Source organism: Vanessa atalanta, chromosome 25, assembly GCF_905147765.1.
Source record: "Vanessa atalanta chromosome 25, ilVanAtal1.2, whole genome shotgun sequence".
Lineage (NCBI taxonomy): Eukaryota > Metazoa > Arthropoda > Insecta > Lepidoptera > Nymphalidae > Vanessa > Vanessa atalanta.
The window spans coordinates 795,221-822,077 of NC_061895.1; the positions used below are offsets into that span (position 1 = coordinate 795,221).

The 26,857-nt window shown below is 32.4% G+C and overlaps 4 protein-coding genes across 6 annotated transcripts in view; 1 reads left to right on the forward strand and 3 right to left on the reverse strand.

The window, feature by feature from the left end:
• LOC125073828 (talin-1-like) overlaps positions 1-5,408 on the forward strand; it is a 53,198-nt gene extending 47,790 nt beyond the window's left edge. For all 3 annotated transcript variants that reach the window (XM_047684927.1, XM_047684928.1, XM_047684929.1), the window contains 10 exons: positions 318-383; positions 1,056-1,167; positions 1,672-1,750; positions 2,154-2,304; positions 2,415-2,501; positions 2,874-2,994; positions 3,451-3,563; positions 3,853-3,943; positions 4,038-4,102; positions 5,225-5,408. In XM_047684927.1, coding sequence (XP_047540883.1) covers positions 318-383; positions 1,056-1,167; positions 1,672-1,750; positions 2,154-2,304; positions 2,415-2,501; positions 2,874-2,994; positions 3,451-3,563; positions 3,853-3,943; positions 4,038-4,102; positions 5,225-5,320 — 981 coding nt within the window. In that variant the 3' untranslated portion in view covers positions 5,321-5,408. The remainder of the gene's footprint in view (positions 1-317; positions 384-1,055; positions 1,168-1,671; positions 1,751-2,153; positions 2,305-2,414; positions 2,502-2,873; positions 2,995-3,450; positions 3,564-3,852; positions 3,944-4,037; positions 4,103-5,224) is intronic.
• A 1,233-nt stretch (positions 5,409-6,641) lies between these two features.
• Positions 6,642-11,787, reverse strand: LOC125073739. Its single transcript, XM_047684753.1, has 2 exons — positions 11,593-11,787; positions 6,642-7,690 (listed from the first exon to the last, which is right to left on the reverse strand). Exons 1-2 carry the CDS (start codon positions 11,744-11,746, stop codon positions 7,170-7,172), a joined length of 675 nt encoding a protein of 224 aa, XP_047540709.1. The 5' UTR covers positions 11,747-11,787; the 3' UTR covers positions 6,642-7,169.
• Positions 11,788-19,342: 7,555 nt separating this feature from the next.
• On the reverse strand, positions 19,343-20,734 carry LOC125073741. Its single transcript, XM_047684755.1, has 2 exons — positions 20,526-20,734; positions 19,343-20,184 (listed from the first exon to the last, which is right to left on the reverse strand). Exons 1-2 carry the CDS (start codon positions 20,671-20,673, stop codon positions 19,595-19,597), a joined length of 738 nt encoding a protein of 245 aa, XP_047540711.1. The 5' UTR covers positions 20,674-20,734; the 3' UTR covers positions 19,343-19,594.
• A 4,657-nt stretch (positions 20,735-25,391) lies between these two features.
• LOC125073641 (vinculin) overlaps positions 25,392-26,857 on the reverse strand; it is a 46,999-nt gene continuing 45,533 nt past the window's right edge. The window contains exon 25 of the mRNA XM_047684534.1: positions 25,392-26,765. Coding sequence (XP_047540490.1) covers positions 26,658-26,765 — 108 coding nt within the window. The 3' untranslated portion in view covers positions 25,392-26,657. The remainder of the gene's footprint in view (positions 26,766-26,857) is intronic.

The following is a 26,857-nucleotide window of genomic DNA, read 5'->3' on the forward strand; positions in this document are numbered from 1 at the left end:
ATAATCTACCGCCAAACATCAACACAAAGTGTTGTTGTATTCCGCTTTGGAGGATGATTAAGGTTACAAGCACAAAGGAAACAACATTTTATATTCCAATGTTGGCGACGCATTGGCGCATTTAAGGAACAATGGATATTCCATATACCAACAATAGACATTGTTGGTAATCACTAAACGTGACAATTTGCACGTCCACCTAAAAAAAAATTTCCAGCCCGATTCAGGAGTTAAACCAATTTGGATTGTCATAAGGTATTGAAGTTGTAGATAGGTCGTAAGTTCTCTACTTTGGACTTATCTAATATATTTTTCAGGTGGAGCTGTTAGCACCTTCGTTAGTTAAAGCGGCACAACAACGAGTTCAAAGCCCAGATGATAAGGTATTTAATATACAACGACTGATCAAGTATATCATACGTAAATTATACAAGTGTTAAATGCTTATACACGCACACATATGGATTATGTGTAAGTGTGTATATAATTATCACTATTGAGTCATTGGTCTTGTTGATTTGTTACTATTATACATTACATTTTGATTATTAACACAGATTTACTCGGCATAGACCTTTCTAGGGTTCCGTGCTCAAAGGGTAAAACGGAACCCTATTACTAAGACGCTGTCCGTCCGTCTGTACGGAACCTTTCGTCCGCGAATCTGACTCTCACATGGCCGGTGTTTTTATTTATATTTTTAGAATAAAATAGCATTCTTGATAGCATATACAGATTCGGATTCAGACATAAACAATTTGACTATAAGTATTTGATACGGGATATTTACCATGTTCAGTCTCGTGAACAAGACATTCGTAGATAATGTTGAGATATCGAGCTTCACCAAATAAAAATAAAAAACAAACAAACACCTAAATATCGCGTTTCCAATACTTATAAAAAATAACCATGTTAATTTAAAATCTTATATAAACAATTTTACTACTTTTTATTAATAGTTATTGTATATTCCTAACAGTTTGAGTTTGGAAATATGTGTAGATGTCATATTATAAGCGCAAGTTTATATAATGTTATATGAATTGTTTAAGGTCGCCATAGAGCATTACCAAAAGCTGCTAGCCGAATATGCCGATTCATTGTCGAGGGTTCGGGAGTTGTGTGACAAAGCTGTCGATCCAATCGAATTTTCGCAAGCTGCAGGTAATATTTAACTGAGAAGTATAGCATGAAGTTTTCACACAAGAGAACTTTTAATACTTTATATCAATACATTATGAAGATCCTTATTACTATAATTAAAAATATAAAACTCATGTCACCAAGTACCTAAACAGAAACCAAGACAACTGCTAACAGAAAGGTCTACTTGGTGGTATGGTTATGTGCAAGCCTGTGTTGGTACAACCCACTCATCATATATTTTACCGCCAAACAGTATTATTATGTTCCGATTTCAAGGGCACAAGGGACATAAAATCTAATAGTGGCTAGCAGTGGTGACCACTTACCTTCGGTTGGGTCAGTTACCCGCCCGTCTATCTATGCTATGAAAAAATGTCAAAGTGCATATATAATGACAGAGAGCTACAATCGATGACACTGTTTTCAAGTGAGATGTGAAAATCTGTATGGACACAATAACAGCACCTTTAGCAATCTGGTGTTCATGGATCTGATCTCATTCCATACACGAATTTATTTCAGGAGAAACGATGCAGCGTATCAAAGAAGAATCAAACAATGATCCTCAGAAAAGCATTCATTCGCCCAAAGTTATTTTGAGGTAAGTTGATTTTACCCAACCACATTCGCACAGTTAAATAAAAGGTCACAATAATATTATCATAGGGTTGATAGACGGAGATCCGTATGATCAAAGAGAAAAACTGTAACTAAAGTCAATTCTACGAAACGAGCTCCCAAATTCACTGATTGGTGAATTCACGTGACTTCCATTGTCCAAATCATTTCTTAGAATAATCTTAGCACCTGGAACCGTCTTGCTTATCTCGAGCCACGCGCATGGACCAATGAAGTACAAGTGTTTTTTTTCCCTAGGAGTTTGTTTCATGGAATAGACCATAATAACTCAAGCATGTGTGATATATAACAAAGACGTTACCCACAAATCTCTTAAACCAAATTAAACCGAAACTGCATATCTTAACACTTTTATAATCGTTTAGGCTTTGCAAGCGAGTGGTAGACGTTGGAATGCATTCAGACCTCGTCCGAAATGACCCTGAGCTGAAGAAAACTCTCATCGACATCAAAACGGCTGTTGAAACAAAGCAATCGGATACAATGCGTGCTGATTGGAGGGATATAACTGCTGAAGTAAATATTATTAATATCTTATAAATAGTTTATGATTAAATTATTGTCCTATGACGGTTTGGCTTAGCATAATTCTCTTGAAGTTATCAAATGTTTGCAATTTCTCACAGATTATGAGAAGGACAGGTCAAGTGGAATCTGTTTTGGGGGGAGAGAACATCTTCCTGAAACAACCAGAGCCAGATCAGCCTATTTATGTAAGTACGGTAGTTCATACAAAGCTCATGAGAGAGAGCTACAATCGATGACACTGTTTTCAAGTGAGATGTGAAAAATCTGTATGGACACAACAATAGCACCTTTAGCAATACACTTATATTTTTTCAAGAGGTTACCATTAATCCAGACTTTCGCGGTTACTAAAGTCTTACCAATGCTAGAAGTAGATACAGAAGTAGATGCTCTTAACAGGAAGGCTTGGAGCTTTTGAGTTTCAGGCGCCGCCTATACTTAAAATCGTATACTATGGTGTGTGGTTGATCCACACTTTATTAAGTATGAGGGAAATGTATAAAAAAACACAGCTTCAAAAAGTAAATTAATATTCTTAACAACGCACTGGGAATCAGGCTGCGGCGCTGGACTTGCACTCGGCGGTGCGAGGATGGTCGGCGCGCGACAATGAGATCGTGGCGGTCGCCAAGCGAACTGCAGTCCTCATGGCGAAGCTCTCCGACTACATGAACACGGGTAACTAACATTAATACAGCTGTATCTACCATCACTCACAAAACTGAATGGCTTGGCAAACCAGAAACGACCGGAGAGAGTTCAGGCTTTACATGTACTCTGAGGAACCAGAACCAAACCAAACTTCTGCTACATTCTGTTACTGAGCAGCCTACTAATGGGAATTTCTTGACAAAAAAAAAAGATAGCTTTTCTCGACCGACGAGAACATTAACCAAATAAAGAAAACGACTATCATCTATATTTTTTTAGCACTTGCACTTTCAATAATGATAATATGTCATTAATTGCTTAGTTTGAAATCATTTCTGACTTTGAACGAATAAATTTATCTCGTTCAAACCTTCATACAATGCAACACTTCCTAATGAACGTGAATTAATCTATCTGATTTTTTTCTTTGTAGTTATAAGAAATTGGGTTAATATTAGGTAAATATTATCTTAATATCTGCAGGCAATAAACGCGAGTTAATATTTACGTCGAACTCAATCGTCGCCGAGTCCAGACAGGTCGCCGAGCTGGCCAAGAAGCTGGCTTTGGAATGTTCAGACATCAGAATCAGAACTGTATGTATAATAAAATATTCCGGAAAATCTGTCAAATCTCTTAATGTCATTAAAAAAAATGCAGCCATTCTCAAACTCGCTAACTACACTGAACATTTATACATAGGTACATAAGTGTCTGTGCAAACCCAGGTGCAAATCTAACAACATTAAAAAAAGTTCAGACCCAGGGCCAACCCCCTTTGAAACTTGGACTTCAGGACCTGTGATCTTACAAGTTAACGACATTCATTATCGCATGTGACCGCAGTTTTGCTGCAGCATATCCTAATATAACTTTATCCCGCAGAACCTCCTGCAAGTATGTGACCGCATACCGACTATCAGTGGCCAGTTGAAGATGCTGACGACAGTAAAGAGCTCCTCTCTTGGACATCAAGGTACTTAAACATTTCTCAGTGATTGTGACAAAACCTCCATTCTTGGTACATGTAGATAGAATTCGTGTAAATAATGAATTGATTTTTTCCTCAGGAAGCGTAGAAGACCAAGAAGCTATGAATATGCTCGTGGGTAATGCACAAAATCTTATGATCAGTGTAAGTATGCCACTTTATATATTACATATATATAACGGGGAGCCGGCAAGGATGTTTGTTTCGGGGTCACCATCGTCGTCATACATATTCACGAAAGAATGCAGCGAATCGATAGTTGGATTATCGTATATTGATTTTTACAATATTTTCACAGGCCGTCACCATCCGTCATATTCCTTCTTGACAGTTCACATTTTTTCTTTTTTTAACATAACAGTCTACTATAGTAGTAAGAGAGGTAAAGACAAACATACATCTTTGACCTTGAATTGACGTAACATCATTGGTCGATCTCTAACAATTTCGTCAAAATGGCATTTTGAATGTCGGCTAAGTTAGAGCTCTGTAAAAAAGTTAATATATTCTTAGGATTTTCGCAAGGTTAAACAACGATATCGTTCCAGATTCATTTATTAACACTATTTTCACATTTATTTTACCCACTAATCCGTGTTTCACAATACATCCCGTGCTATCCAAATCTCGCCTATAATTCTAAATATTTTAGGAATAATTAGTATTATAACAAAACACTGCCGCCGGGTTCGATTTCTTGACATTCTTTTTCTTACCGGCCGGTATCAGACTTTCAGCCAGTGTTAATTGTGAAAAACTAAATTATAACATTACAACATATTCTAAATATAGTCAACCGACATATTATTAATTAAATTATTCTAATAAATTATAGTTATACAATGTGTAAAAAAATAACTCTAACAATATGTAGTTGGAAATCTCATGGAACATCTAAGGTATTTACCCTAAGCCTTTGGAATACACTGTACAGGATTATATAGACAACGATAATAACACCACACATGGCGGTGTGTTTATTTAATTAAAAAAATATATATATTTGTAAAAAAAAACCTATTAAAATTCATTCTGTTAAACTATGGGAACTTGGAAATACGTATCTAAATTTCATTGAAAATGGAAATTCTAGTCATGAACGTTAGTACTACTTCTGATCTTCGTTTAACAAAACCTTTGGCTGTACTTGTTGTGGTAAAACTTTGTGCCGTCTATTAGCAGAGTTAACGATTGTAAGGACTGATTAATCTCTTACAGTGGCAATATCTCCGCTTACCAACTTTAAAAAATAAAAACATTTTACAGATCCAAGAAGTGGTTAAGGCTGCTGCCAGCGCTTCGGTGAAGATCATGTCCCAACGAGGACGCAGGATGAAGTGGGTCCAACGATCGTATTACTAAGACGTGAAGCACGTTAAGGCTACTCAAATTTTATAATAGTTTGCATCGTAATGAATTGTGCTATCCTACAATAAAATTGAGAATATTATTTTATTTCATTTGAATCTCCAAAGAATTCACATCTGTATTTATATATTAAAATTAGAGTATCTCTTTGTAATATTAAAATAACCGCTTTTTACTAATCGCGTATGTATTTAAACCATTTATTTTTGCTACTCATACACATACATTACAACGATAGTACACAAGAAAATAATTAAATTCAAGAAAAACAATTAAATATACATTAAAATATTTAACAATTCAATATAATAAAACAGTGTAGGTAGCAAGGGGTCCATCTCATGTGCTGTGCTAATGCACAACACTGATTTTCAGATGGCCCTTGACTGTTGAGTGAACATAAGCAAATACACTGTAACATACATACATACATACAAAAGTATGTACGGTACATATACCAAAACAACATTTTTTACAATTTTTGTCTGCCTGGCCGTTTGTTCAGGCTCTGGAACAGCTCGACCGATTTTGACGGGACTTTATAATAAAGTTATTATTTTAAGTCTTAAATTCAAACGCGTGCACAAGTCACGGGCACAGTTAGTATTACAATAAATATTTTCGCCGACGTCTATGGGGTCTTCTCGTCTCATCCATTAGAAGCAAATATTAAAGAAAAAAAAAAATTAAATGAATTATTTATGAAAGCCCTATTTATTGTCCAAAAACCTCTCAGTTTTAACAAGATACTATACAATCCGTGCGAAGGCAACGTGCTTTGTCATCGATGTTTGCCGATCGCTGATGTGGCCTGTCTGTTCTTTTGCAGATCCATTCTTTATGGTAGTTGATTAGGTGCTGAATTTATGTTGATACTATACTATACTTTTTTCATTAAATATTTAAAAAATATATCCCGCCTTGTGGTTCAAGCTTGCTTCATAACAAAATTAATTAAATTCGCTTCTATGGTCTAGTATTATCCCTAAAATCGTAACAGACAGACAGATTTACTTTAACATTTAAAATAATTGAATAAATTAAATCGTTGAAATTAGACACATGCAGGTTTCCTCACGATGTTTTCCTTCACCGCCGAGTACGAGATGAATTATAAACACAAATTAAGCACATGAAAATTCAATGGTGCCTAAGCAGGCCCAAACCCCGGCGGGTTTGAATTAAATCCAATACTTCTTATAGCACCAATATCATGGGCGGTGGTGACCACTTGATAGCCAAATTACCATTTCACTTACCTTTTAAGTCACCGTTTATATTAAAAGACGCTTTAAATGAAACGATTTAATAAAACTTAACAGATATATTTTAACAACAAACCATTACTTACAGAATAAGGAGAACCACAATGTTTCCAACAATTAATAAATACAAGCCGTTTGATAATAGGTTTGACGGATCACATTACTAGGATCTGATAAATATTACTATAACACAATTTTCCAGTCATGTCGGATATTATTAGAACAGTTCAGTATGGCACCAACGGGGGATGTGCAGTGGACGATATATTTGTTTGAAATCGTAGGAAAATTACCAATCTCTAACTTGATATTCCAAAACAGTTTTAACGATATGTTTTTGCGTTACTAATTTGGGATTCATATTTTTGCTATTTCAATACAATTGATAATTTGCATACAATATCTCGATTGACGTTTCACCTAAAATAACAAATTATAGATGAGGTCAAACAGATTCATTGTTTTTCTTAAAGTGATAATATAAAATAAAAATATATAAAAAAATTGTCTGTATAATTTATGGAATAAACTCCCATCACACGGTTTTATACAAAATTGTCCTTTAATACATCCTATCATTATCTTTTCCCGTCACTACTGCCTGGCTGCTCGTCCTTATTCACGATCTGTTGCAGCTCGTAGTCCTGGACCACCTGGAATATTTTACTCTTCGCCTGGTTCAAGTAATACGGACTGAACTTCCTTAACGTCGAACCTATCGTTATGAGGAATACGTCTAATGGATCTGCTGGATTTAGTTCTTGGAATGATTCATTCCCGAGTACCAAAGACCCAGAATCATCTTGCCGTTTCCTAAAATTTATATTCGGTTTAATTTCTCTCGCTTCATGACGAAATTCTTCGGTTTCATTGTCGAAGACATCAGCTTCTACGGTACAATTGTTAGTGTCGTCAAAGAAGTCAGCGTATTCATCGTTTGCACTGTTCAAATTGGTTTCCTTGAAGTACGGCAGCATGAAAGCCAGTTCCTCCTCGTATTTGTAGTTGTAACTCCTGTGATTTGGGTTCCGTAGTCTATCTCTGATCTTTCGACGCATCATGTCTCTTATGTTTACCCATCGTGTTTTGCAGATCTGCGCTGAAATTTAAGCATATTTACATCGAATTAGTCAAATAATTTTGATTATTTAGATATCGTTTTGTATTTTATTCATGAATTTATTCGGGAAATAGAAATAATGCTGAACAATTTAAGCCCAGGCAATTTATTAATATATTTTCTTTCTACACATCGAATATTTGTTTTCTTGCTTGAAACGCATTTTGTCCGTTAGATAGAAAAAAGGTATAAAACCAGTGGCGTAGCTATCGTAGGGCCAGGTGGTGCAGTGCACCAGGGCCCCGGAGCTCAGTTGGCCCTCTAACCTAAGCTTTGAATAGAGATGATGTATGGATTTAGCCTACTAATGATAAGTTCAACTCGCTGTATCCTGTATCCTATTCTTATTCCTAGTTATAATTTTGAAGGGCAATATAAAGTTAAAGATGGAGTGGAAAGGGGGGGTGAGGGCCCGATGATTTTCTATGAACCGGGGCCCTTGCCCACCTAGCTACGCCACTGTATAAAACACTTTCCTTGTTTCGAACTTTAAACTAAAGCATAGAATCAATAGATAATAGGATTTCATAAGTAGCCCTTGCAGCATCAGCTATCGAAATCAAAATTTTCTTTATTCAAGTAGCTATGAAAGTATTTTTGTAAAGTCATGTTTCACTGTTGTATTAGTATGAAGCAACCACAGGTTCAGAAAGTAGATTCTACCGAGAAGTTATTCTTTACCACCATTTTAATTACAGAGTATAAAGTCGGCAAAGTACTTTTTTTTTTTGCCTATATATAATAAATTCAAAGTATATAATTATCATGCTTGAATTTGTAGTGTTTGGTAAAAAATACTATTAAGCCACTTGTCGGGAAGTACATACACTATGTAAGGGTTTTTATTTTTGCCGTATACAGATACGTCAGTCCCATTGTCCCTTCTTTCTTTTTTTAAACATTATTTATTATTTATAGCTATTACATTCCAGGAGCATCCTAGCAGATTCTGATAAAGAATCTGATAGAATGCTTTGAACTAATTCAACATCGAACAAGCGTTATTTTAAATTAGTTAAGAGGAATTTTCTCTGATTCTGAGTCTTGTTACATCTTCAAAACGTCCACACTTAACACAATTAGGAGAATCAATTATTTTCATAAGAAACCTAAAAGCTTTTGATGGAACTATGAAAGATATTTAAGGAATTAAATTATTATTTCTTCCAATAGATGGCGCTGTCTGTAAAATACATCGCGCTAACGAATTCTACTTTAAATTTTATTTACCTAAACAAAGTATTTCAAGAAAAATGTAGAACGAACCAATTAATAATTTCTAGAATATAACATTATTAATTACTATAAAAAATATATCAGACCATTAAAGTATATCCATGAATAAATATAATAGTATAATTTATAAGTAGGAAAGTACTTGACAATTAGCACTATCAACGTAGTTCAAGTACGACGATAGTTATATGAAATCTATTTTAAAAAAAAAGTAGAAACAAATATTTTAGTAGTTAACATAATTTCGTAAATCTTGTAATGAGTATTTTTAATCTGTATTAAAACATATTTTTTTATTTCCCATGCTTTATTTTATAGTTAACCTTGTAATCGTTACCATAAAAGTGCATTAATTTTAACAATTGCTTTTATCTTTTGTTGAGTTTATATATAAAGGCGCTTTAAAAATAAAATCGTGCACAATTCTTTTATTCTCATGCCAATTCTTAACAATTAATTATTCAGTAATTACTAATTACTCGTTTTTTGACAATAAAACGGAAGTACACCTGAGAAATGTCACTGTTATTATCAGGGATCATTTTATTTACTTTACGAAGGATTTTCGATAGATTATTTTAGCAATAAACTAATCAAATCAAAAATATACTACATAAAAGCATTTTTAAATCATCATGAACCAGTGTAATTACAGGCACAAGGGACATAACATCGTAGTTCCCAAGTGTAGTGACGCATTTGCGATGTAAGTAGGGGGTGATTAATATTTCCTACAGTATCGATGGAAAGTGGTGATCATCTACCATCAGGTGGCAATTTGTTAGACCGCCTACTTATATGAAATAAAAGAGAAAAGCATAATATACATTGTATTTTAATTATTTTGATTGCACGTACACTTTTTAATCTTCAAATAAAAAAACTACAGTTTACAAATGTGTATGATTTTTTACTTGTTGAAGGAGTTCCATAGATTTATTTTGAATTGGTCCTTATTAAATTTCGTAAATATCTGATAATCCACTTCGGAGAACGGAACTCTTAAATTCCAGTGATCCATTCCCGATTTTCGCGGAGTCAATTTTGTTAAAAAACTTTATTTTCTAACCAATCTCCTCCGTTTACAAAATCTTGAAAACGACATTCGTTTATCGACATAGAGCTACGTATTAATCCCATATCGATAAGATTATCAGTACCACTGATCCTTCCAAGCTTAACCCTACTGTACCGATTAAAATACACATCGTGATTCCTAGCCTTATTTCATGTAAACAAGTTAAATATATCATGCGTTAATTAATTATTACATTTTAATTAATGTATATTAATTAGGTAGCTTATAATACGACTATCATCATTATAAGCTAATAGTTCTTAAACCGTTGCGGCCCAGTTGTTAGAAAGTGTGGATCTTAACCGATATTTCTAAGTTCAAACCCGGCAAGCATCACTGAATTTTCATAATCTTAATTTGTATTCACACAAAGGAAAGGAGGAGCTGCGTGGTGGAGTACGCTCCGAACTTTCTCTTCAAAACGGAGATGATATATACGATGTTACTTCATTTAAACATTCCTCACAAAATGTTATCCGCCATCTAAATAGTGTATACTATACACACAATCGTTAAATACATATATTTTAAATTTAAATATAATATATCTTTATTAATATTATAAAGAGTTCATATTGTTCGTTTGTGTTTAGGGGGAAATCTGAACTAAAGATACAGTTCTAGAATTATATTCACTGTCTTTCATTATCCCCGAGTACTACTCGTATAAGGTAATCCCTGTATCGCTGAAATTGCATGCGAAACCGATACTAGCCGTTAGTATTATGTAAAATAACTGAGTGATTATAGGAGCCTACTTTAATAACGTAAATATAGATTTCGATACATATTTTTCAATAATAAAAACATTCCTTATCACCAATTATGAACTATTCCAGTCTTATTCCTTATTTATCGAGGAACGCTCGACAATTTAGCTAAACAACAGTTCCCGTGATCTTAAATAATAATATCGTTAAAGCGTTATTTAGAAACAAAATATGTATTTAGCAATCTACGTGCCCGTTCCGACTTGATTTGAAACAATGAAATTTGATCTTTAACATATTGTTTACATTGCCATTTACCTAGACGACATTTAATCATTGCTTAATATGCATTCTAGTACTTGTAATTATACATTGTATATTAATTAATTATAATTGAATATGTGTACTTATTATATATTAAAGTATCCAAAGCACATTATCTAACTAATGTACGAAGATACGTCATGCATTAATCCGTTATAAACAAAATAATTATAAAATAAATAAAACGATTTTAATATACATTTACTTACTATTGTATATGTACAATATATATAATACATATATATCACGATATCAATCTTGTTAATAATGTATTTCGATACAAATTACAACATTCAGTATCCCTTGACTAAACTAAACTAACGTTTATGAATTAAAATTATCCATGAATTGTAATTTTGAATTGAACACATCACTGTTGTTTTAGGCATTTATTCATAAATTTTAACACTATAAGTCTGTAAATATAATAATATTCATTCAACTTTAATAACTGGATTCAAATCCTGATTGACACAAATTTCGTTCGTACACCGCAGCGCAACACAAACTAAATATTTATTTACAAAACTTACCCGGTCGGTTCAAAGCGTCACCTATTTTCTGCCAGACGACTTCTCTCGTATCAAAATCTAAATATTTCGCGTGTTTTGAATTGTAAATAATCGGATTATCTTTAACTAATGTTAGTAATTTTAAATCTAAGGTCTTGTTAAATGGTAAAGGCATTGTGTAGTTAACGCGTGACGAGTCTGAGACGACTGCGACGCGGCTCTGTGTTGCCAGTTGTCGATTTTTTTTTACCAAAAAATCTGTCTTGGTGGTAGCACCTTAGTAAAAGTTTCCCAAAAATATTATAAAATATACTAGCTGTTTTTGTTAGAACTAGTATAAACAGATCAATATAAATTGTCGTAGTTGTCTACGTGGCTCACTAGTTGGAGCCAGTGTCAATGTCGCTTTATTGACTTTTCTGTTCGGTCGTATTACACTACATTATTCACTCTCTCTTGTGTCATCTGTTGTCATATGCTGCCTGGATTACTAAATAAATCGCATCATGCTAATATGATCTTGACTTATTTTCGCCTAATCCCATTAGGTTATGGGCCCAGGATACGGATACGGATAGGATTTAGTTTAATCATATTATGAGTTGATGTATTAGTTCATTAAGATAAAAAATAAAATGAAATAATATAACTTTGAAATTTAGGTCAGACGGTGAGTTTATATATAGCCGGGCTTAGCTATAATGCGTTTTCAAATAAGTACAACGAGCGAAAATTTATATCCAGTACGAATGCTTAGCTATCACATTTGTGCAATATTAATTAAGGAAAAAAATAAAATTTTAAGTTTTTGAATTATGATATTTTTTAAAGTACAACCTTAATATAGTAAGTCGTCTATTTATATTAAGATATCTTGAATATCTAACTGATCCGGCAACATAAAACAGTCTTAAATATTTGATCTTTTTTATTGAAGATATATATTTATGTATTTATCTTTAATCTAATAAAACATAAGGCGTGAAGTAGTTTTTTTCGAGCATCTTGACACTTAATTGGCAGTTTGTTGAGCAAAGAATAGTTTATAATTTGACAATAAGTAGTTACGTAATTGTAATGTTTTTTTTTTTTTATATCGAATAAAGGATTTCAATTTGATTTCAAAAAACTTCACCATGAAATTACTCTCATGAATTGAATTCAACGCGCCTAGAAAATTATAACATCAATAATTTAAATTAAATTATAAAAATCAATGAAAATGCTTTATATTAAATTTTAATTTATAATATATATTGCTTTGATTTTGAACACATGACTCCCTAATACTTACAAAACATTTCGATACCTGGTAACACTAGCCGAACAGGCGACGGCACGGGACGGCAACGTCGCGGTCACGCCGAGCTCCGCTCCCTTGCGACTAGGAGACGGTATTACGTCTTAAACATTTAGTATACCACAATATTTATAGCCGCTATTTCTTCAACTTGAAAATTAAACAATATTAATTTTCGTATTATTATTTAAAACTATTTGGATTTTATTATTTCTGTCGTAATTTTTAATGTAGAAAGTATAAATGTATATCCGATACCTTTAATTGTTTTATATTTGTAATTGCCTGCGACATTATTACTCATGATAATTATTATTAATAGTATAGCATAATACCTGATCTAGTTATAATAATTATAACTAGATTAGGTGTATAATGTTTAGTTAGGTGAACTAATTGTCATAGACATTCAACTGTCTGTACTAATAAAAGTCAAAACGGTTTTTTGTAATGCGTAATTGAACTAAATTAATATAACAATATACTATACACGTTATAAAATACCTACAAATTATACACAAGATGCATCATGTTTCGAAGGAGGTATAAAATATTATAACATAAGTACCTGCGCTTTGAAGTTACACCCGATTTAAGTTTAGACCATTTTAGGGGACAAATGTCAAATTATTGTTCATGTAAAAAACTATATTGGAAGACAAATTAAGGTATATACATAATAAAATCGTCGATTTTAATAGAAGTATAGTCACAAACATTGTATATACAAGAAAAGTAAAGATATACTTGTAGCTCGAAGCGTTCGACGTCACAAAGTTAGTATATACTTCCTGGAGTAGGATGTTCGATTCTATAATCAGATTCCGCAAAACTAATACCTACAATTAAATAAAGGTTACTGTACACTCGAATACAAAATCAAACTTAATTGAAGTAGCCTTTTACAAGCCCTTTTGAATGGTCAATTTATAAAACTATATTAAAAGTAAAGCAACCACCGGTTCGGATTGTAGATTCTACCGAGAAGCACCGGCAAGAAACTGAGTAGTTACTCTTTTCAAACATTTTAAATACAATTCACTGTTCATTATATCGTACTCGAAGCTTGAGCTTGGAGTACGATATTCGTTGATGTGTTAATACAGGATACATAAATATAACTTTATACGATAGATTAAACGTATATTTTGTTTGATTAATAAAATGATAACTAATTCCGGTTAAAGTACTTCTTACCGGTTCTTCTCGGTTGAAACTGCCGAATCGACGATAATTCAATATTAAAAATGAACCTTCTAAAATGACCGTACAATAGTTTTTGTAAGAACCGTTGTATGAAGTCGATTTTTGAGTCACGATATTAAATCTGAATTTCATATTTGCCCAAAAGGGTATGGAAGGCGTGTCGAATTTTATGCAACATTTGTATTTTTATTGATTAATCCATATTTCTATTCTAATATTATAAATGCGATGCTAACTCTGTTTATCTGTATGTCTGTTTGTTGCTCTTTCACAGCCAAACCACTGAACTGAATTTGATGAAATTTGAGATTAAAACGCGAGCGAAACTGCGGCTACAAGTACTTATTACAATAAGTTATCCCAGCATATCCATTGATGATAAACGATCAGTTAGCCTACTTTTTTATGCAATAGGTAATGGGCCACCTGTTGTTAAGTGGTTACCACCGCCTACACACATTGACGCTGGTAGACATATTAACCATCCCTTCGCCAATGCGCCACCAACCTTGGGTACTAAGATGTTATGTCCCTTGTGTCTGTAGTTATACTGGCTCACTCACCCTTCAAACCGGAACACAACAATACAAAGTATAGCTTGACGGCAGAATATCTGATGAGTGGGTGGTAACTACCAAGACGGGTTTGCATAAAGCCCTACCACCGAGTAAAGACTTCTAAAGCAAAGAGTTGTATAGACTTCATTAATAGAAACTCTTGCCTGTCATCGTCGACTTTAAACTCCCTAGTCCTTCAAATATCATATCTGTATCTGTAAAAGTTAATGTTGTCCAAATATCATATCTGAATCTGTCATACATAGTCAATTAGCGATTTTAATTATGATTATGATATTAGTAAAAAAGATTACGATAAACGTACTAAGTAAATAGTTGCATGTCATGAAAACAGTTTCATAGAATCAATTCTTAGCAAATTTATTTGTAAAATTTACATGGTTTTATAAAATTTATGATAACCACATTTGAATTAAAAATATGGGATATTTTCCACAGGCAAATAATTTAATTTGAAATCTCTCACATATGAAATTTATAAAACACAAACTTTCACCTCCGTTTTACCACCTTAGGGGTGGAGTTTCGTGAAATCCGAATATTATTATAATACTAAGCGAATATCTACCCGCTATAAGGTACCTACCTGCCAAATATCAAGTTTGTAGGTGTTACAGTTTCTGAGATATCGTGATTACACAGTGAGTGGTATTTCTAAACAAGCGGATTTTTCGAAAACGAACCCATCGTTTTTTGCGGACTGCAAGCAAGCGACCATATGGTAATTTGTCACCAACAGCCAGAGACATTGGAGCTCTGAGAAATATTAATCATCCCTTACATCGCCAATGCGTCACTAATCTTGGGAACTAAAAAGTTCTTGTGCCTGTAGTTACACTGGTTCACTCACTCTTCAAACCGGTAAGTATTCCTGTTTGGCGGTAGAATATCTGATGAGGTACCTATCCAGACGGACTTGCACAAAACTCCATCACAAAGTAAATAATATATTCATATACGTATATTTTATATTATTATTAATTTAACATGTACTTGTATTAAATTTAAAGTACTTCCAAAGAAACAATAAATACACTGTAAGTTAAAAAAAACATCAGTTCTTTTTTATTTGGTCGTCAAAATTAAACTAGATGGCGTTAGTAATGTGTGCAGCTGATTACGAAATAAATTCAGATTATAAAACAAGGAGCAGACGATACGTACCATTATATCAAAGTTACAAAAGCGAATATAAAATCTATAGCGAATACAAATTCCCGATATTTCGAAACGACGCGTGTTGTTCATACGTCAAAAGTGTTGTCAAGTGTTGTCTCTAATTATGAATTATTGAGGTATAAACGAACTGTTAAAAACAAATATTACTGGGAATTTGCTTCACTTCAATGTTCTGTTATTACTATTGAGTTTTTTTCTTGTTTAAGTACCTACTGATTCCACTACTGAAAACACAAGAGTCCTGTGGATATTCCCAACCCTATAGCCTTCTGGTGTACTGAAAAATTATACAAACTTATTAAACATAGGCAATTGTACTCGTTTTTACTAATTGATATATTCCTAATACAGGCTAGGGGGATTATTCTACTATTTTTTAATGGTTACGATTCTATTCTATTATATTTGGGACACGTCATATATGTATATAGTATTTTTTTTTCTTTTAACACTTTTTTTGTATCAATTCATTTTTTATTGTTATTTTTTTTTATGTCCTTTTGTGTAAATGTTTTGTACGGTCCCAAATAAAAGTGTTCTTTCTTTCTTTCTTTCTTTTCTTTATTCCAAGCTAACTTATTCGTCATAAAAATAAACCTCAACTGAATCGTAACTGGAGGGCAATTTTACTGATTTATAACGGTTATATGCGTTCCCAACTCTATTTCGATCTAACTTCGACAAAACCGCAACTGGATCGGAATGATAAAATAAGAAAACGCCCTAAATAGTTACATTACATTACATTAATAGCCTGTAAATTTCCCACTGTTGGGCTAAGACCTCCTCTCCCTTTGAGGAGAAGGTTTGAAGCATATTCCACCACGCTGCTTCAATGCGGGTTTTTGGAATACACATGTGGCAGAATTTCCTTGAAATTAGACACATGCAGGTTTCCTCACGATGTTTTCCTTCAGTGCCGAGCACGAGATGAATTATAAACACAAATTAAGCACATTAAAATCGGTGGTGCTTGCCTGGGTTTGAACCCGAAATTATCGGTTAAGATGCACGCGTTCCAATCACTGGACCATCTCGGCTCTAAATGGTTACGATAACGGTAACGGTTTGAATTAGTTTGTGATAAAGTGACAAATTATTTGAATGGGACTCCCAGGAACTAAATTATCAATATTTATTCCGAGATGGCCCAGTAGTTAGAACGAACTAAACGTATGATTGTTAGTTCACCCAAGTATGCAAGTATAAATAGCTTACTCCCCAAGTTTTTACTTTTTGCTTGCCTAGTTAAAAGTACTGCCTAATGGATTATCCGGCCCGCTGATCAGCTGCGTGTGGATAGCCACAAAAACAAGAGAATATGACAATTGTTAGCAGCTGACGCAAATGGCACCTACTTATCGCCTTTTAGCTAGCTTTACGCTAGCTATAATTGATAGGAGTCATTCGGCCTTAAAGTTTTTGATGTCATTTCACACTCCGTGAAAGTTTTTTTCATTAATGGCGTCTGTTATTATTGTTAAAAAAAATCTATTGTCATTTCTCAACAAAATAATTCTGTTAAAGATAATTCCAGATATATTTCACTTGTCACAATCTACAAATTCGTGTTAAACTAAATTTGAAATGTTTTTTTTTTTTTATTTATATGTCTTAAGTCTAGATAAGCTGTCCAAGTTTCCAACAGTTGGCCACAGAGTACACACACACTAGTAAATTAGTATGACGTTTGGAGAGTGACAGTCTGTCACGCACACCAAGATAATAAAGTTGGCTCGTTTGATATAGTCCTCATGTAGACACTATATGCGATAAATAAATAATCTAAATCTAAATCTTCTTGATAAATTATTATTGAGAACATACAGTTTAAAGTTTAAATGAGTGCAACGGATAATATGTTTTAAATGTAATATGTACTTATTTAAATAACTAAATAGATAATGTAAGTATTTATATTTTAACTATGACATAAAGCCGTTTATTTTCTTTATAAAGTAATTTTTTCAAATTAAAAAAGTTTAACCAACCACCAAAAAGTTTTTTTGCAAAAAAAAGTATTTTATTTAAAGAAGCATCTTTATTTAGCGCACTTGTAAATTTGTTAAGATAATATATACTTGTGATCTAATGGTGTAACAAAACAAAAAGTTTTAATATAATATAGAAAGGTTTGTCCGTTTTATCTTCTAGTTCGTCTCGTATCGATTCGGTCGTGTCGACACGTCACGTTCCGTTCGATGAAACTCGCCCCTACTATGGAAATTGCTTAGAAATCTCACTTTATAACTTGTCACTATAGAAAATTTATTAAAGATGGAATGTTTCATGAAAGATGTCTTAGAGATAAATTATTATAGTGATATATTTAAATAAGAATTAATATATGTGTTAAATTTTACATGTGATATTAACAGAAAAAGTGTTATGAGTTAGAAAATGATATTCGTTGTTTGTTATAATTACGTCAGACCTTTATTAAATATTTTAATAAATATTGTTGGTTGAAACAATTAAGTAATTGTTATTGTACGTTAAAGCAAGTGCTTTAACGTAACTTGGATGACGTTAATTTCTTTGCAAAACAATAGCTTGCGTGCATTCAATGTGTTGACTATATTGGGAAATGATACTGTCAAGTGTTCAGTTACAGTTCTTAAATGTCGTGACATTCGTACACACGAACGACATTCGTCCGACATTGAATCGTACTGAACCGAATCCCGTTTCCCATTTCAAATGTTGTAAAGGAAATTAAAATATCTAGTCTAATATTTAAGGTCCATAGTTGCATGTATCTTGCATATCACTAAGAACTGTACTGTATACAAAGCCGTCTCAAGCTGTGCTGGGGCCCTTGGGCACCCATGAATTTGGGGCCCTTTTGCTAGATATTTTTTGGTTTAATTTGGTAAATTGTTGGTTCTTCGGGGCCCTCTCAGGATGTCGGCCCTGGGCAAGTGCCCCATGTGCCTGATGGTAATGACTGTATGTATGTATAACTGACTGTATATCACTTTAAAACACGTCGTTGCCTTTTAACATCTGCGAATTACGAGGTATAGGATTAGATCAATATAATAATACTCATTGGTGAACTAAACTTCAAATCCGCGATGTTCAGTTCTTAAAATCAATGCAAACAAGGTCATCTCGGCGCGTAAGTAATAGTGTCGATGAAAAATTGTTGTATTTCGTTTTAAGTATTATTAGTAACTCAATATATTATAGTTTATACGAAGTATTGCCATGCTAGTAATATTAGTGACATGTATTGTGATGTAATAAAATTAAAGAAGTAAACAGCTTTATTACGGTAAACAATTTGTCATATCCAATTAGTAGTTACTGTCAGCAAGCATTTATCTAAAATATATATGTCACCATTTTTTCTATGACTGACCCGACATATTGCATTGTCTTGCCTTTTTCATTTTGCTAAATTGTTTTCTAATATCGTATACTATAAACGTATATCGTAGTGACCTCAGTGACGAGTGAGTTCAGGTTATGTTAGTGAAAATGTTGATTGATTGGACACATAGATTTATTTTTAACTTAAAAATATTTAACTCTTTAAAAAAAGCATATTTTTTTTTTAACAATACTTAATATACTTAAAATATAAGACGTAAGAAATTTGTTGACATTACACAATAATATAATTCAATCCATTTAAAGGTCAGTTCGATTTTGTTGACTCATATTGCACAAATTAAGTATTTTTTAATGATTTTTACAATTAGTGTTATATAACAATTTTCAAACAAAAACTATATCCTCTCTCTTTTAGTTACAATTATTGCATATAGATTGATTCTGATGAGGTGATTTTTATGTCATGTGGCGTTGTTTCGTTGTGTTGGTTTTTCTCGACTATTTGCTGGAGATCATGTTCCTGAACCACAGAGAATATTTTGCTTTTTGCGAGATTTAAATGGTAAGGAGAAAATGTTCTCAACGTCGCACCGATACTTAGTAAAAATGCGTCGACAGGATCGGTAGAATCGAATTCTGATTGGCTAGCCGGGTCGTTTAATGTAGGTGTGCTCATTGGGTCGATAGCTTCCTCGTAATTCCGCCTCTTCTTCTTTTTCTTTACACTAGATTTATAATAGCTTTTGATTTTAGGTTTTTTATCAGGTACGTCTGAATTGTCACTATTGTTAGCGCCCTCGTCCCCATGGTCGTCATTCCCTTGGTCATTGCTTCGATCATCTGATTCAAATTCCTCATTTTGTAACGTTACGTCTTTGTAAAATGGACGTAGAAACGAAACTTCACTTTCATATTTATACATTTTAGGACGTTGTCCTGGTTCCAAGTTTTTCCTTAAGATTCTCCTGTACACGTCTCGTATGTTAATCCATCTTACTTTACAATCAGCGGCTGAAAAAGATTTAATTTCTATTAACTTGATTAATGGATCTAATCTCTCATTTAATCACAATTACATTACATTAAAAAAAAACTTCGAGCAAAAAAGAAATAAAAAGTAATAATTTATTTTTGCCGTCATCTTAAATATATGAAATATATTATTAAAACATTGTTATATAAATAAAACAATTGTGTTTACATTCATCACAAATAAACGTAATCATAAATAACGTCACTGCGCGCGAACATTTTCTCGCAGACAAATCGTAAGCGAGATACGTTCGAGTTGTCATAGTAAATACGTATCGACGTCCCGTCGTAAATTATAAAAGCAAGCGAAAGTCACTTACCGGATCTCTTTAGATCGTCGCCAATTTTCTGCCAGGTCACCTCTCTCATATTAAAGTCCATATACTTAGCATTATTATGATCGTACAATACTGGATTCTCTCTGACAAGTCTTATTAGTTTGATATCAAGTTTGTCGTGAAATAGCATCGGTGCGGTGTGGCAACGTCGCGTCGCGAGCTTCAGATACGTCGTCCCGCGGTCGTCTGCCGGTCGGAGAATCGATTAGTGTTGGCGCTTTGAATCAGTGTTGCCAGTTTTAAAAATCGCTTATATTTTATAAAAAGCTTGAATAATATTTACGCCATTAAAACTTGGATAAGTAATATTATTTGTGTAATATGGTATATTTGATTTGAATACATTTAATCTAGATCTAATAGATGCATATTTAGTTTAACAAAATTTGTCAATGTATCGTCTCTTATGACATATCTGATGCAAAACAAAGTATTTTATAATAATAATAATGATTGCAATAATTTGATAGTTGTGGGAAGATCTGTAAGTTTAAATTAATTCATAACCTAAAAACAAAAGCATATTTGTAAAATGTTTATTACTTTCATAGTTATTTTTTATAAAATGATTATTGTTATTTTTTTATTTCACGCATTCACGCATGAGTTTACGTTTGTTTTTCATAAATTGTGCCTGCCGATTATTAGATGTGTTATGTCATTCGCGGTACCAGTGGTCATTTTATCAAAATTATCTGATAAAATTATATCGTTCATTCTTGATATGAGATAATTATTACATTCCTCAATACTATCCCAAATTAAATAAATATTTATGTTATCAATTTACTTAATAATTGTAGTCCAGTTAACGATGTATTTGCCAGGAGAAAACATAGACGCTTCTTTTGCAATTTCGCAAAAAATCTTAATTTACCTAATGTACAAAAATTTGGTTCATTTATTTTTTACAATAAAACACACTCAAATGTATTATTCCAAATAAACGACTTTGCTGCTAGAGTGCCCTAAAAAAAGCCAAGATATCGTGACTTGTAGAAAGCAAAAATGTCTCGTTTATTTTTCGCTTCTAGCTCAAAAACTATCTTTGTAACTGTATTAAAAATAGCTTTGATTCCTCTAAAACTACATCAGGCTCGAATATTGTTGTACCTTACTCATTTATTGGACTAAACTGTGTAGCCGTTACAAAAATCATGCCATATTACGCAAAAACATTCAATTAAGAGCTATCACTCAAAACTCAAGAGCCCCGTATCATAAGTATAAAATAGTTTTGGTATTTTTGATTATTTCCATATCCAGATACGACGGTCAAACCTGAGAACGCGTTTAAAAAAATAGTGTCCAACTGCCCAGTGTGGCATTAAGTACACGGACGCTAGTAAAGTAGGCTCGGCTCGTTTGTAATGCGATACTATCGAGATGGTAGAGTTTGTGAGTGTAACTACAGGAAAGAGGAAGATACATCTTATTTCCAAGGCTGGTGGCGGATTGACGAGTAAGATCTATGGGCTGTAACACCTTACCATCAGGGATCCGATTTACCAGTCTGCCTATTTTTTTTAATTCACACTTTACAGAGGACATGAGAATCTTAACCGAACCATATCTAATCCAAGTCCAAATTAGAACCACATATTTGTTTATGTTGTTGGTCTTACTATTTCATGCTTGAATGAAACATCGTAAATTACTTGCTTGATTGACTTGTATCAGTTGAAATTCTTTCCCATGCATCCAACCCGATGAGAAGTAACCTCGTGAAAAGCTCCAAACCTCACCTCCATAACAACTTTGACCAGCCGTAGTTTATTTACGAGCTATAGTTAAAATGGGATAGGTTTCATAAAATAAAACGATAATATATAAGAATATATATTTATTTTAGGTATATAATAAATTGCACCTAAGCGTTTGTATTTTCACCTATTGCTTGCATTTATCTACTCAATTCTATGAATATTATAATAATTACGTATGATAATTACAAATATATAAAAAAAAACAATTTATATTATTGTAAGAAATTAAATTCACAAGTACCTGCATAGTAGTCGGCTTGAGTCGTAAGCACAGATGTGACGAATGACAAGTGATAGTCCAATAGACGCCAAGCATCGACTGACAGACCAATCGCGTGCCTCGGCGCCCCCAGCTCCTTCGTTCCTCCAAGAGACCTAACAATGTACTACTGCGCAGGTCAAGTTTGTGCTCACGACTCATGCCGATTACTATACCATGTAGTAGACATGGTATCCGATTTTTGTGTTGGATATTTGGATTAAATGTCGTTGTTGACATCTGATTTCAGATGTCGCCGTCTTTCTTAACTTTACATTGTACGATTTGTGGGAAAGAGATGAAACGAATGTGATATCAAAATCGGCTTAACATTCGCGTCATCTCTTTCTCGTAGATGGGTAACTGTAAAGTTAATTGAGACGGCGAATATTCCACGAGTTTAATGTTATCGTATTTTGAATGCTTTGTCGTACCAGAACGATATTCCGTTTTTTAGATGCGATAAAAACGGTTACCCGTCAACATCAAATCGATGACATCTAATATTCCGACGACATCCAATTTTAGATGTGTTTAGATATATCAAACACATGCCTACCATGTAGTTCTGTCTGTATTGTGTTTTTTCTAATTATTTTGGAAGTCATGTTCGGAAACGGCTTGTTTTTCTTTTTTTAAAATAAATGTCATTTTATAAGACATATTACAAATGACTACATAATTTAACTAAAACTGTTAAATACTGAAAATTTAAATACTTTTTAATTTTCTAAAGTTTATCTAATTAAAAATAATAATATTTCTTTATTTTTTTAAGCCGAAGCAATAAGAATAAATGTATAATAGTTGTATATTTTTATTCATTATGTTTTTATAAAAACTTTCCTATTTCACAGCCTACTAAAAACTAAAAAAAAAAAAAAACAAATTCTAATTTATAACGAAAAGTAAAAAAACAAAATTAAAAACAAACACAATATACTAAAAAGCTTTATTAGAATAATTAAATGTATTTATATAAACAAAACAAAGTAATAAAAATTTAAAAGACAGTAAAAATTTATTAATAACCAAACAATCGCTTTAAAAGATACGAAAAAATTTCATTAGTATAAATAAATATAAATCTAAAAAAAAAGTACAAGAAAAATTATAATATCAAATTGCTTTTAAAGGCGAGTTACCTACCTATATAAAAATTTTGATGCACCACATCATTCAAAATATTTATCGCTTAAAACTATGTTTCATACACACAATCATTCATACAAAAATATACTTATTTTATTTTAATCTGAAAAAAGAAATACAATGACAAGAGGGTTAAACGAGAAATGAATTTAAATAAAACCCATACAAAATCAGATCGACTTATTTTACACACTAGTTTGTTTTGATAATGTTTTCAAGTGATTACTTATCCCTGAATAAGGTTATGGTAATCAGGGATGTTATGGAGGTCCGTATCCGTAACAGAAACTAAGTTACTTAAAATATTTCCGGTGATTATACCTAATACTAAATCAAGTCAAATTCATATTTTGTTAGTTTATAAATATTCTAAAATCTGTTTCTGAAACTATCTACTATAATTTCGTATTCAAATCCGGATGCGAAGTTACATATCCATAACATCCCTAATAAAAATGACAATATTTTAAATTTACTAAGATCATCGAATCTAAGAAGCTCTTTCGAGATATAATAAGTAAAAATTTGTTTGTATGTATGGATTCCGCAGATAGCCTGCGGAATTAATTACAATAATCCTGAATGCTAGGGTATAAATATTTATTTACCATTTTTTGTAATTTGCATCCGTGGGGTTGACTGATATAATACCAAATGAGACAATATTATCAATATATAAAATATTCTCAACTGTAATGTAATTGTGTTGACTACTTAGTTCAATATTTTATATAGAACTTATCCCTGACTCCTCATACATATTTCTGACATTTAATTGACACTGAAAACCAGTATGAAGGTTATTATCCTCAGTATTACTAGATTATATATTTTTTTTTAATTTTATCATTTGTGATTATCTGTGATTTATTATTACATGTGACCAAAGAGTATAATTATAAAGGAAAATTCATTTTTGTCTATATAAAAAATTGGTGAGAAGTGACTTTTTTGGGTCACACTCAAAATGCTTTGTAATTTCAAACCATAGTTATACTAATGACTTGTTTTGACATTCTTATAAATTATTTATTCTTTCAAGTATTTTTTTAATTAGTCTGTATACTTTTATTTAATAGTGTAAGGGAAATCATTTATGGTATAACGAAATAATGTGTAATGTTAGTGTATAAGTTTAGTTTTGAAATTATTTATGTAACCCCTCACCCAGTATACTTAGAGCCAAATTTATTTTCATTTAAAAATATTATTAACGGTACAAACGATAAAAGATGTTCTCCAAAAATATTCACCAATAATTTAAACAGACAAAAAGCACAATTATTTCTTAAAATCATACAAATAAAAAATACATATTAATTACATAATCATGATTAAAAACAGAGACGAATTGTTTTAAATTCATTTAAATATATAAACGCATATATAATACAGATTATATAATATATATTAGCAGACTAAATTATCGTACACTTACAAGACTACAAGGTGCTGTTAGAAATATATAAATATATATATATCCGGTCTTATTCTAGATTATTCTATAAAGCACTAACTAATGGCACTTTCTTTCTTTAATCACACTCGAATTTCAAACTAAGAACGTTCAAAAACGTCGTTGAAAAATAAAAATGACATAATTGTGACGTTAAAAAATTTAAAATATTTTTTCTCAATAAAATAATTAAGTATTAACTCTACCTCTTTTTTTTATGATATAGGCGGCAAACGAGCATGAGGATCACCTGATGGAAAGTGATTACCACCGCCCATGGACATCTGCAACACCAGGGGGGTTACAGGTGCGTTGCCGGCCTTTAAACCTCGCTTTTATCAACTCACTTCGGGCAATATCCTCGATGGTAGAACTTTGTGTATTGATAACTTGACCTTTTGAATATGAATCATGATTCAATGAACATCAATACAAGAAATTATATATATAAAAAAAGAATAATTATTGATATACAAAACAAACGGATAATATTGATTGATCAAAGAAACTTTAATCTCACAAAATTTATAACAGTATAAGTGAGCACACAAGTCACACATATGTGTATAAGGAATTGTGGATAGTCTAAAAACGAATATAGATAAGGTAGGCGACAGAATACCCATCAGCTCACGACAAGAATGTACAAAGCGAGAATCATAACCCGTGCTAGATGCGGCATTGAATTTTAAGTTTTAGGATTTCTCATTAACCGTTGTGTTGCCATTTTATTGTCCATGTAAAATTTACATCATCCAATAACATCTTATGTCATGCAAACCCATTCAAAATATTTAGGCCTACATATCAAATTTTTATGCCGTGTAGCCTTTTAGGTGTAATTTTTATATTATAATAGTAACTATCGAGTTTCTTGGGGGTTTTTCGGTAAATACATTTCAAAGGTAACTTTACGTCAAATGTGTAAGGACCTCCTTGAATAAAATATACTTTGATGTAAAAATGGAACATAAAGACTGTCCTACACATTCGCAAGAACGTTAATGCCATACATGTGTTGTTATAGCTACCATACTATATTGCTTATATAAAATTATATTGCTGTAAAAGAGTACATTAATAGATTACGACAAGTATATAGTTTATCTATAACGTTTTTTACTTTCGAATGAAACGTTTATGGCGCTTAAAAATTTCATGTCACCTTGATGAGTCATTAATTTTTAATGTTTTTAAAATACTTTTTTTTTGGCTTTTATTTGTGCCGAGAGAGCACAGATTTTGTCACTTGGAGAAGGTACGGTCTTATTTCTTATTGAAACTGTTCTAAGAGTAACCGAGTTTGATCATCTTCGACAAATTCGGTGACAGTTGTAAACGTCAAACTTTGGAATTGACACTAGCGGCCATATTGTGTTATAGATATTAGAAATGTATGATAAAATTTCATTTATAATTGTACTATTGTCGTTTCTTGTTGGTATGTTTAGTAATTCAGTGTGTATGCGGGGTAAGCGTGCCTATATCTGGTACCAGGGCGAGCGCCGCACCCAGCGCAGGCGGTACGCGCCTTGCTCCGTGCGAATCTTGATCGAGGCTCCTTCAGCCGCTTTCACTGTTTCTTTTACCTGGCATATCAAACAATATATATTATACATAAGTGTAAAATATTAAAAAGAACATTATAATGGGAAATAAATTATAATGGGGAGCTTATTTT

What these genes read in the sequence shown, in the direction of transcription:
- LOC125073739 (XM_047684753.1), bottom strand. Translation starts at nt 11,746, where the DNA reads ATGCCTTTACCATTTAACAAGACCTTAGATTTAAAATTACTAACATTA. An exon ending in TGACGCTTTGAACCGACCGG is followed by an intron (nt 7,691 to 11,592) that starts GTAAGTTTTGTA and finishes CTTAAATTTCAG; the next exon opens with CGCAGATCTGCAAAACACGA.
- LOC125073741 (XM_047684755.1), bottom strand. Translation starts at nt 20,673, where the DNA reads ATGCTATTTCACGACAAACTTGATATCAAACTAATAAGACTTGTCAGA. An exon ending in CGACGATCTAAAGAGATCCG is followed by an intron (nt 20,185 to 20,525) that starts GTAAGTGACTTT and finishes AATCTTTTTCAG; the next exon opens with CCGCTGATTGTAAAGTAAGA.